The following is a 12,502-nucleotide window of genomic DNA, read 5'->3' on the forward strand; positions in this document are numbered from 1 at the left end:
AGATTCACAAAATGTTTAGGGGTATGCATCCCCCTGCGCCCCCACCTGAAAAAGCACTGTATCTATCTATCTGAATGATCTAAATGACTATTTATCAGTTCCTCTGCTGCCACCTTTCCCTCAAAGAGAATAAAACATTCCCAATGTCTTCAGAGTTCAAGAACACTCAGAAAGTTTTACCACTTTCACTTCAAACTGTCCTTTCAAGCTTTTTGACTTACCGCATTTTTCGCTCTATAGGACGCACCCGACGATAGGACGCACCTTGTTTTAGAGGGGGAGAACAAGAGTAAAAAATTCTCCCCCTCTCTGCGCAGCGCCCCTTCAGCGAAGCGGCAGGAGAAATGGAGCCCCTTCCATTTCTCCTCCCGCTTCGCTGAAGAGGCGCTGCACAGCTCTCCCTCTCCTACATTGCCTTCACCTTCAGTGAAGGCAACCCAAAGCCTCTGGAGCGCAGCACTCCCTCTGCGCTTCTGAGGCTTCGCATTGCTATCGCTGAAACTAAGGAGCCTGAATTCACCCCAAAAGACACACACACATTTCCCCTTAATTTTTGGAGGGGAAAATGTGCATCTTATAGAGCGAAAAATACAGTATCTATTTTGCTCCCCTTTTTCTAACCACAAAACGGCTGACTTACAATTTTGTTCAAATGGAATTTAACATGCAGAATTATTAGTCTTTTAAAATAATATGGGTTCAGTTCCCATGCACTTATTTATACATACACAAATTTCCCTAAGTAAAGTAATTTTTAAAACCCTGTTCATAGCATTCTGCAAAATAAATCAACCCAGCCGCACCATAAACTGATGGAAAATTTGCCATTGGTTTTAATAAGAAGGGGATTACACTCATTGTGCCCACTGAATCAGCAGCTGAGCTTCAGGTTATGTAATTAGGCTGAGCAATTCATAAAAATGGGTTGTGGGGGGGATAAACCTTGCATTTGCAAATCAGCTTGCCCGTCCAATCCACACAAAGTGCAGTTATAGTGCTATGGTGCAAGGGTTTTTAAGATGGCTAAAATCACCTTGCGATTGGCTCCACAGCTGCCCCGTCCAGTTGTGTACATGTGGTGCATGCGTGCTACAAAACAAAAATGAGTTCCAAAAGCAGATGCATACAATATGCTCAAAATTTGGAAATATATGTTTCCTTTAGGGCAGAATATCAGCTAAATGCCATATGCAGCTGGCAGTAAATAATAAAAAAAGGGACTGAAACCACACACGTACCCCGCTCCAGTCAAACCCCATGAGCTGTGACCTTTGCATTAACACCACCGCAAGGGACCCTGCAGAGCAGCTGTGCACATCAAACGCACTCCTTAAGAGCTAACATTTCACTCTAGTCGAGACCACATGCATCACAGAAGCAACCCCACACCAACATGGCAACAGCCAGCATGCTGTAGGCGTTATCAGGAAGGAAACACTTTAGATCGCAAAGAATAAAGAAGATTTGTGTGTAGGGAGGTTTTCTCCCCTTGCTTAGAAGCTGTCAATTCTCCTCCCCCTACCCCACCCTATTTAATTTTATTTTTAGTCCTGTTGCTTAGAAGGTTGAGATGTGGTTTGGCTGAACTTTTAACCTTCAAACACGTAAAGCAAAACGGGTTAAGATGTTTAAAATCACTCCTCAAACAGCAAAAATGCTCCCCCATGCAGTTTATAGCTAACTAAGCACCAGCCCTTGGGGTTTTATGTATTCACTGCTTTAGACAAAATCCTGCTTCTATAAAACAAGCCTCAGGGCTCAGTTTGAGTACAGATATTGTGCCTGGCTATTACTAATGCTATTCATTCACAGATATAGACAATTAAATTTTAAATTAGAATTTAATTAGAGATGTCACCTGTTTTAAGAAATACACTGCTGGACACGGATGCTTAAATTAGGTGTCACACTTGCAGGACATTTTCAAACAATAAAATTCTATAGTGAATGCCAAAAATTTGGTGAATCGTGGCCTACACAAATGAATGCTAACAATGCCAGGTCAATTTTGTGGTTGCTTAAAAAAAGAGCTACACGTTTCCCCACTTTTGGACACACAGAAGTGAGTGCTATCACACAGTGCAAGTTAATTGTGAACATTCATCAATATATCCAAGTTCTGGACATTCACAGCATTCGTCTGCAATTTTCAAGATTTCCACGTGAAAGCTGACTTTCACCAAATTGTGGGATATTGGTCCATTAGGCGTATTTTAATTGAATTTACTGTTTTGATTAAAGCCTCCAAACTGTAAACTGTGCCGTGATACTATAATAGTTAATTGACCAAGAAATCCATTAATTTGTGAAAACCAAAGCAGACTGATGGCCAAAGTTGTATCTGTAGCCAAATACACGATAGTGATATTTAAAACATATCTGCAAGTGAAGGTGATAGAATTTGGGATTAGAGGAAGACTCTTGGCATGCTTCTTGATGTCCTCCTAAGTACGAAGGTGCCAGAAACATCACGCAACACCACTCAGAGAAACTTTTGTTAAAAGAAAACGCATTTGGGTTCCTTAAGCTGTGATCAGTTGCACACAAACTGCAGGCAGGTCACAGATACCTCCGTATCTGAGGAGCTGAAAGAAGCCAGGGTAATTTGTCTGGCTAGCTTCAGGGCTTCTATCCTCATTGCAGCAAACTCTAACTCCTCCTGTCAGTGGGATGGTTGTGAGCGATGCACAGGGAAAATGCATTAAGAACATGACATAAATGAATGTCCACATTCACAAAATGAATGCCATATATCAGTCTGTTACGATCACCATTTGGGGACAACATAGACATTAACTCAGGGTTCGACTGAAACATAAGCAGTACGTGAACAAGTACTTCTAGCAAAATAGGGCCAACAAATGCTTTCTGGTTAAGAAAGGAACATTAAAAATTACTTAATGAAACAAAATTATTTGTTTTAATCTATTTTGTATTTCTCTTTTGCAGTTATATGTTGCTTTCTCCTTCCATCACTCATAATTCAATTGCTTTCAGTTACTTGAAAAATAAACTAGAACTGAATGATAAAAATTATCATACATCTTGAACCAGCCTTCTCCAACTTGGCGCTTTCCAGATATTTTGGACCACAACGTACATCATACCTGACCATTGGCCATGCGGACTAGGACTGATGGAAGCTGTAGTCCAAATCATCTGATGAGCACAAGATTGGTGAAGGATGCCTTAAGACCACTCACTCCAATTTACTTATTAGAAAATATTGCTAAAAGATTTACACGCTAGATAAGGTGGCATGTGCTACTCCTCTAGCTGTGCAGTACAAATCATTTTGCAATAGTTTCACCCATACAAAGATTTACTTAGAAGCAAGTCCCACTGAGCTCAGTGACTTACTCCTAAGGAAGTGTGCCCAGGATTCCAGCCTTAGAGAATCACCCTCACAAGACTGACAAGAGGTGAGCCACTGAGGCAGTTCTTGTTCCTGTGTGTGATCCTTTCTACTGGCCGTAATAAGTGAGTACTTAATTCTGCCTTGCTTTATCTGGATCTTCATTAAGAAAGTATGCATTTAAGCCCAAAGCTAAGTGCATTTGTGGAACTGACATTTTAATTTGAACTGCAATTCCGCAAGTTTGCTGTTCAAATACATTATAAACAGAAGGTGATGTGTTTCCTCCTCTTTCTATGCTTTATTTGTACAAGACAGAAGTGTTCTCTGCGCATGTGTATTTCACAGTGCGCGCGCGCTGAGCATTTCCCTACGCAAATGACTGTTCCTAATGTTTTGAGGATTGGTCGCCATGCCTTTGGCTTTACATGTACCCTCTTCCACATTGTGTTTAGAACTTCACATGTGACACGGGAGTATACATAAGCATGCACTGCATGCATGATTCATCAATAAATAAAGGCAGGAGGCAGACCCAATGGGTTAGGATGTACACTTATATGGACATATATGCATACAGTTGTACCTTGGTTCTTGAACGCCTTGGTACACGTACGTTTTGGCTCCCAAACCCCGAAAACCCCGAAGTGAGTGTTCCAGTCTTCAAACATTATTTGGAAGCCGAACGTCCGACGCAGCTTCTGATTGAGTGCAGGAAGTTCCTGCAGCCAATCGGAAGCCACACCTTGGTTTTCGAACAGTTCCGGGAGTTGCAGTTTGACAACCAAGGTAGCACTGTATACCCAGTTCACACACTGGGCTCTAAAAGAGGGGGGTGTACAGGTGTGTGGGTGTGTTATAGACTGTAAATTGGTCTGGAGGATATTATTTTTATCATCAGGGACATGACTGGTTCAAAGTCAGTTTCTTACAACTGAATCCTCAACACCACTTTGTGAAACCATTTGCCTCCTGCAAAACTCCCCCCCCCCCACTTCTGTATGTGTGATAACTTTAATGAAACTTGAAGGGCATGTGAGGATTTGCTTCTGGATCTTAACATTAAAATCATCATGAGGTTGCTGAATATTGTAAATTCTCACTCTTATTAATCATTTTTTTTATTGTACGGTAGCTTTGTGCAGGATTCTTGGGTAGTTTATCAGTCTCCTGACTTCTTGGAATGCCTGTTCAGACAATGCTACATCAGGATTATCTCCAGAGGACTTTAAATGAAGTGTGGCTGGCCAGGAGTCTTCTGGAGGACTGATTTCTTTCTATTTTTTTAGTTAGACGTGTCATTTATTATTATTAATAATAATAATCTTCCACTGCTCTCTAATAATAATAATAATAATAATAATAATAATAATAATAATATGCAGTGGAATGCTTCATTGTTCTGCAAACAGTCTTCTGGTCAGTCACACTTTGTGGAGAAACCCCTGAAAATTGTCCTGATGTAATGCCATCCAAACAAGACGTGTAAGATGCTGGAAGATCAATAAGACAATTGTGAACCTGGCACAAAGCTACCGGGGGGGGGGGGGAATAGTTAAAAGCAATAGTATACACCATTCAAACACCTGATAATGATTTTAAAGTAAGAGCCAAACCCCTGCATGCCATTCCACCCACACTAGCATGTGACCAAATTTCTCGTGCGGACTTTCATTTTCTTTTTGCCCACCCCTCACATGAATGGTTAAAATAATATCAACAAAAAATATATATTAGCATAGCACAACTTCTCCTCGTAGGCTTGCAGAAGGTTTATGCTGCACATCCCTTTTCAGACAGAGGCATTAGCCTTTTACTGGCATTTACAAACACTGAAGGAACACTGACAGACTTCCATTACAAACCTGAAGTTTCTGAGCAAATATTGGGGGGTTCTTTTCTGCTAAGTCAGGCTCTAGATATTGAAGCTGATCACACACTGAAGGTGGATGAGATATCCTACTGAGAAGGGCATCAGCAGAGACAAAGGGGTCCTCGGGTGTGGTCTGAAGAGCAAGCAGGATACAGAACAAATAACAAAAACTGGCAGAACCACTCACGGTTAAAGTCATGCACCAGCTTTCATCAATATATGCTTAATCTCTAGGGAACTACCAACAAAATCTGTAGTAAATAATGCTTTCCTTCCACCATATTACAAGTGCTGGCATTTGCCCCCAAAAGAGAGCGAGAGTGAGAAAGAGTATATAACAAAAAACTGAACATTTGCTGTGAGTTCTTGCAGAGAGAGAAACAATAAAAGTTAATATATCTTAAGCAATTAAACCCTTTTATATTTTAAAAGCGATGGCCTACTAGGATCTGCGCTCAAGCTACTTTGCCCAATATACAGGGCATACAATCAATCAACTTACTATGTCAATGTTGTTTGGAGTGGGCTCCAGTTCTTTTGTTTTTGATTTGTCAGGTGGCTGTATTGATGTCTCTTGGCTCGCAGCCAGTGATCGTGAAGCTGGATGTTGTAATTTCACTCCAGAGGACAACTGGGCTTCAGTTTCTTCCAAGCTTGACCTGAAATACAATAAAGAACCATGCTTTCAGTTTGCTAGCAAAACCGATACATAGAGCAATGGAGAGTTATGCCTACCTCACAGCCTATACTTTTGGCTTCCAGTACATTTCCGGGCACAATTCAAAGTGTTGGTGCTGACCTTTAAAGCCCTAAACGGCCTCGGTCCTGTATACCTGAAGGAGCGTCTCCACCCCCATCGTTCAGCCCAGACACTGAGATCCAGCGCCGAGGGCCTTCTGGCGGTTCCCTCATTGCAAGAAGTGAGGTTACAGGGAACAAGGCAGAGGGCCTTCTTGGTAGTGGCACCTACCCTGTGGAACGCCCTCCCTTCAGATGTGAAGGAAATAAGCAGCTATCTTATCTTTAAAAGACATCTGAAGGCAGCCCTGTTTAGGGGAGTTTTAAATATGTAATGCTGTATTGCTTTTAACACTCAATTGGGAGCCGCCCAGAGTGGCTGGGGAAAGTCAGCCAGATGGGCGGGGTATAAATAATAAATTATTATTATTATTATTATTATTATTATTATTATTATGCATTAAATCACATTCTAATCCGAAAGCTCTTATTAATAATGATTAATTCTTATTAATAATAGTAAACATCACATACAATGAAACAATTACTTGCGTAGGGTGGTTGTCACGGCTACATGGTCTGGTTCCACATGACACTGATGGATGACTAGGGAACCACACAGGTCAGAAATATGACCCCAGCAAATATATGGGGAACTGTAACACCGGCACAGAACTATATTTGTTTCTTTATAAAAAATTATATCCTGCCTTTCATCATAGCTGGCCTTGGGGCAAGTGAAAAGAATCCAGAAAACAATAATATAGAAGACATAGTCAAATCTACTCATATTTTTAGTGGGGTGGTTTGAGATGGATCTGCCCTTTTATATGTAATATGGATGAGCATTTTAGGATCTTATGCTATTCTTGTTTTAATACTGTGTTTTAACTTTTGTTTGGTGGCTGGGGCAACCCAGTCAGATGGTCAGGCTATAACTACTACTGCTGCTGCTGCTGCTGCTGCTGCTGCTGCTACTGCTACTTCTTCTTCTTCTTCTTCTTCTTCTTCTTCTTCTTCTTCTTCTTCTTCTTACTACTAGTAGTAGTAGTAGTAGTAGTGCCCTGCCTCCACTATCAACAACAACACAACAACAAGGTAGAGAATCATTGCTAGTAGCCTTTATAACCTTATCCTCTATTAATTCATCTAATCCAGCCTTTCTCAACCTGTGGGTCCCCAGATGTTGTTGAACTATAACTCCCATCACTCCTAGCTAGCAAGGCCAGCACTCAGGGATGGTTGGAGTTGTAGTCCAACAACCTCTGGGGACCCACAGGTTGAGAACCACTGAAAAGCCATCCAAGCTGATGGCCATGACTGCATCTTGTGGGAGCAAGTTCCATAGTTTCACTATACACTGTAAGAAGTAGTGCTTTCTTTAATCTGCCCCAAATCTTCCAATATTCAGCTTCATTGGCTGCTGTGTGCACCATCATGTCCATAAGAAGGCCTAGTTCTAGTTGTGATGATTACTACAAGTAATTGTTCTTTTTGATTATGCAGTGAAGTACCCAGAACAAGGAGTTGTAGAGTCTGATAATCGGACTGGAGGAGACTTGACTGGACTCTCCTGCTGTGCATCAAACATAAGGTACAAAGATTGCTTTGTCTGAGCGTCATCATCCTGCTGTCAGAAAGAAGAGAGAGAGAGAGAAATTACAGTGCATCTTCTATAAACCGAAGCTTTCAGCCACCTCCGTACCCCAAATGAAAAGTGATGAAGTGCTAAAATTTCTCTCCCAATTTTCAGTGATGCCTCAAAATAATTAAGAAATAAAACTCAAGTTGTTCAGTTTGCTTGAATTTACATGATCCATGAGACTGGGGTGACTGTGTTCATCTAGGAGCTCAAATAAGAAATCCACAAGTGGAAACTTACAGGTATGGAGGAACCAATCTTCTCCATATATTCTATTTCATAGGAATTGCCATACTCCAGATCTGCAATAAATCGAAAAGTGTGCTTGTTATGGTGGTAGAAGTACTCTTTGAGACAATAACATAAGCCTAGAGGCTTGCCAGCTGATGCTTTCCTAATGAGCACAAAAATCAAAATTGGCAGATACAACTCAAAACATGCGGAGTATTGATCTTTGCCTGCATATCAATCAGAGCCCAATGGCACAAACAAGGATTATCCAAGTTGTTCATCGTGTAGGTCCTAATGTTAGATATCTTCTCTTCATCCCCTGCTTTCTTCTTCTCTGAAATGACCAAACACTTAGATTTTATTTGCCCAGAGTGCTCTTCCCCTCTCTTAAACCATTAAATTAACAATGATGTATACTTGATTGAACTTTCTGTTCTGTACGCTCAAACGGAAAATCATATTCACAAGCTGATGTATTCAAATTATGTCACTTCTATAAACTATGGGGCTTTTATCTAGGAATTGTGGTCCCATTATTATTTCTCTTTTGACATGAAAATGACTGAAGTGATAGCCTGTGAACACTCTAACATGGCAAAGGACCACAGAACAGCCTGGCTGCCCTTAATAATTATGTAAGGCACGGGCTTTCATGTCCTTTCAAAGCAATGTTTTTAATAGGTGCAATATATCAATCCAATATAAGGCAATGCCATAAGACCCACATATTCAACAGTGGGAGGAGAGGTGTGGAAAGGAAATATCTGACTGATGCATGGAAACAGAGTGATTGTGCCAGGCTTAGAGCCACTTGTTACTTAACAATATGTACCAACCACAACTTCTTTATATTTCACTATGACCGTCATTTAAATGAGGACGTGCCAATTAAGATAGATTGTACATATATTTTGTTCTCAAGTATATATCTTTGGAAGCAGGAACACCTTAGAATAGTGGCAGATGGACTTCATAGTTGTGAGAGCTACTTCTCAGCCAACCGAAGTCCACCAACTAGAACAAGGTGCAAAATAGGAGCTCAAAAACAGACAGGAATTGCTTGCCTGATGGGTCAGAGCTGCAACAACATCATATTCTGGTTACCAAGAAGGGGAGGGGGACGCAGTGGCAGGGTCAGGTCTGTGTGGACACACTGGTTTGGCTCTGCCACTGACCCACACAAACCCTAATCTCACTGCTGCCTCAAGCGTTCTCCTTCCAGTAAGTGGCAGAGACACTGCTGCTGGGAGGTTATTGTTGCTGCACAACCATCACCAGGCGAATCACTCTTGGAAACAGTTACAGATAGGTAGCCGTGTTGGTCTGCCATGGTCAAAACAAAATAAAAAAATTCCTTCCAGTAGCACCTTAAAGACCAACTGAGTTAGTTCTAGGTATGAGCTTTCGTGTGCATGCACACTGGTATCTGAAGAAGTGTGCATGCACACGAAAGCTCATACCTAGAACTAACTCAGTTGGTCTTTAAGGTGCTACTGGAAGGAATTTTTTTATCTTGGAAACAGTGTGCCTCACAGGACCCTCTCAGTCCAGCTAACAGTCCTGCCACACAAAAATCCACTCCTAGTTTTCTCCTATCTCAAAGTTTTCTTCGTCTCAGGAAATAATTTAGAAGAGGGGTGAAAAAGTATTCTTGTGTTTGCAATCAGGAGTCAGAATCCTCACTGGACTACCACAAAAATCACACAGATCTACCTAACATTAGATCTTGATCTACATTCTGCCCACTGGAGAACTACCAGTGCTATTAGGAACTTCAATTCAACACTTAAAAGGGCACAATGTTAAGGATGAAGTACGCAGTGGGACAGCTGAAAGCACAAGGAGTTTGTTTAGCAAAATTACATTTTTGGCAGCAGGACTCAAATCTGGATGAAAATGAGCCCTGTTCAGATGTTCATCATGGGGCATGATTAAAAGAGGAGGAAAGAACTTGGAGGAGGGCACTAGCTCTCCTCCATATGTTCATTTCAGCCATATTAAGAATGCCTGAAGAGGGTAGTCTTGTTTGGTGGTAAACATGGATCTAGGAAGCCCAGCTACTGCCAAACAAGCTTCAAGGCAATGGGGTGAGGACAAGCACGGGAAGGGTTCTTAAACATTACCTTGTCCGCCATTTCCTCTCTACAATGTCCAGCTTCTTGCCCCTCAAGTATGGTTTCTAGATGCTTGTTTGCCACAGTGAAGGCAAAGCTGATACATGGGAGATGAAGGATTGGCAAAGGTGAAGAGCTAACCATTTCTCCTACGGATCTGCTGCTGAAAAACCCTGAAACCACACCATCACCCTACGACTTTTCAGCTGTTCAGCAGAGACTGTCTTGCTCCATCCCACTTTGAATTCCACAGCCTAATTCTAAAACAAGCAGCTAAAACCTGGGAGAGGAAGTCCCATTGTATATACGGTTAGCCCTTATAAGTAAATAATGGGCCTCAACAGTTTCCAGCCATTGTTTGGAAGCACATTTCCCTGAAATCAATGGGAATGACTTGTTTTAAGTTTAGAGCAGCAGTGAGGTTTGAACTGTGGTCTCCATTGCAAAAAGTAAGCTTGCATATTCTCCTGCAAGCGAACAGAGTCCAGCATATCACTCTCTAAACACTATGGGGTTCCTTGCATCACAGAATCAGTTCCATACTGGATCTACAGGGGGTCATGTTTATGCCAGGAAGACACCCTGAAACTGCAGATGCACAGAATTATGGCTGGCATCCATCAGCAGACCAAATTTATTATTACTGTACTCATTTCCGAATACTTTCGTCACCATTCATGACACTATTTGTCACTTTGAAACACATGTTTGGGAAATCCAGATGCTGTGCTATTTCATGCTTTCCCTAGAAACATTTGGTAAATTGCTTGTGTTTCCTCATGCAGGACACTTCAGTTCTGTGCTCGAGTTACAGAAAATCACACATGGCACAAGTAATTGCACGCTCCTATAATTCCAACCCCTAATTTGCCCTGACCATTCTTAGGTTTCTGCCTTTTAAAGGTTCACATACATAAACCAGGTGTGAAACGAAAGTCCCTGACGGATCTGTCCAACTCGAAATGACCAGGATTCATTCCCTTCCCCCAATGTGTATCAATGACCAGCAACAAAACATCTGCTACATTAAAAGCACGAATGAAGATTTTGACCACAATCTAGCAGTACTGATTCATATGTGGCATTCCATGGACACCACAGGTTTCCTGTTCTCATTTGTGAGCAGCAGAGCACTCCTTGTGCGAGGGGGAGAATCCTGCTTTGTGGTGCAATTTCCCTTTGCAGAAGGGAACAAGAAGCCATTGCATTCGGGGCTCTGGATCACATCCTTTGTCTGAAACTTCCACACATTCGATCACCAAGACGTTTCTGTTAATTAAAGGCCTTCCCTTCCATAATCTCATCTAAATGTGCTAATTATGATATTTTGACGTGAGAAAATATGTCAGCTCCATACGCTCAACGCACGGCAGATGAAACATTTCCTGAAATGTTAAATGCCAACATGGCAGTGGTTAAAGCTTGAAAGATTCGACATGGATTTTATCTCTCATGGAGAAATTCACACTTGATCTAGTAATAAAATCCAGATAGCTGGCAAAGCTATCATGGTTTGTGTGTGTGTGTGTGTGTGTGTGTGTGTGTGTGTGTGTATACAAATGTACAGGGATTTTAACATATAAAATAATTTTAAAAATTAAAAATGAAAGCAGATATTATTTCAAAAGCAACTTTAAGGTCAAGACTAAAAAAGTCAACCAGTTCTGAAATAAGCTGCAGACTTGCTTAAGACTATTCCTTTTCTTTTTTTTAACAGCAGTCTTTTGGGGACCTCTTCTAATTGCCTCTGACATCTTGTTATCTGGAAGACACAGCTTTCACGCCCTCTTTGGGTATATACTATTATTACATCAGTCTCAGTCCTTGCGCTGTCTCACCGTAGATGCATAAATCATCTCTTCCGGGTTTGGGGTTGATGAGTATTTCATCTTACTTGATTCCGGAATCAATTTGGCAATTCCTAGCTCTGAAAATAAATAAATGGCGCACCCTATTATAGAAATGGCTTGGGATTCGCAGAAGATTCAAATGCTTAATTATCCTGAGTAGCCAGATAAGAAGAATTCTAGTGGATTAGCAAATAAACAAACAAGGTGACAAGTGTCATACTCAGTTCATGACAAGTGCCTATTGAAGGTAGCCTTTGATATCAGAAAGATATTCAAAGAAAAATCACAGGTGGTGCAAATGATAGTCGCAGAAAGAATCCTTTAATTACTCTGAAAACTCTCACTGTAGCATGAAGAGGAGTCCAGAGGGAAAGTGTGATTATATTTAAATGATCCCAATAGAGGAAACATTATTTGCTGTAATTAACAGGTAATCTGGGCCACATGTTACCCTGTAGACACAAGAGGCAGGAAAATTAGTATGTAGAGTAACTCTGGGTGCCAGTCTGTTTTGAGTTCAAATCTTGTGTTAAATCATTCTAATTCTGATTACAATAATCTGTTTTTCTTTAAGGAAGAACCTGCATTCTTTCTTTCTTTTCTTATTCCAACAATATTTTAAATTACAACTTGAGTATAAGCACCTCAGTCTACACTCATTTCATTCATCACAGTTACATCCTTCCTTTCTTCCAGGGA

At 41.0% G+C, this 12,502-nt stretch overlaps 1 protein-coding gene across 13 annotated transcripts in view; it reads right to left on the reverse strand.

The window, feature by feature from the left end:
• TACC2 (transforming acidic coiled-coil containing protein 2) overlaps positions 1–12,502 on the reverse strand; it is a 157,313-nt gene that overhangs the window by 19,221 nt on the left and 125,590 nt on the right. For 9 of the 13 annotated variants that reach the window (XM_081863628.1, XM_081863629.1, XM_081863623.1 and 6 more), the window contains 5 exons: positions 7,849–7,910; positions 7,481–7,596; positions 5,731–5,887; positions 5,221–5,361; positions 2,570–2,659 (listed from right to left, as the gene is read on the reverse strand). In XM_081863628.1, the coding sequence (XP_081719754.1) occupies positions 2,570–2,659; positions 5,221–5,361; positions 5,731–5,887; positions 7,481–7,596; positions 7,849–7,910 (566 nt within the window). The remainder of the gene's footprint in view (positions 1–2,569; positions 2,660–5,220; positions 5,362–5,730; positions 5,888–7,480; positions 7,597–7,848; positions 7,911–12,502) is intronic. The other 4 variants (XM_081863631.1, XM_081863627.1, XM_081863630.1 and 1 more) reach the window with 3 other exon arrangements.

The sequence above is a fragment of the Podarcis erhardii genome (assembly GCF_964252035.2).
Source record: "Podarcis erhardii genome assembly, chromosome: 5".
In the NCBI taxonomy this organism is placed as follows: domain Eukaryota; kingdom Metazoa; phylum Chordata; class Lepidosauria; order Squamata; family Lacertidae; genus Podarcis; species Podarcis erhardii.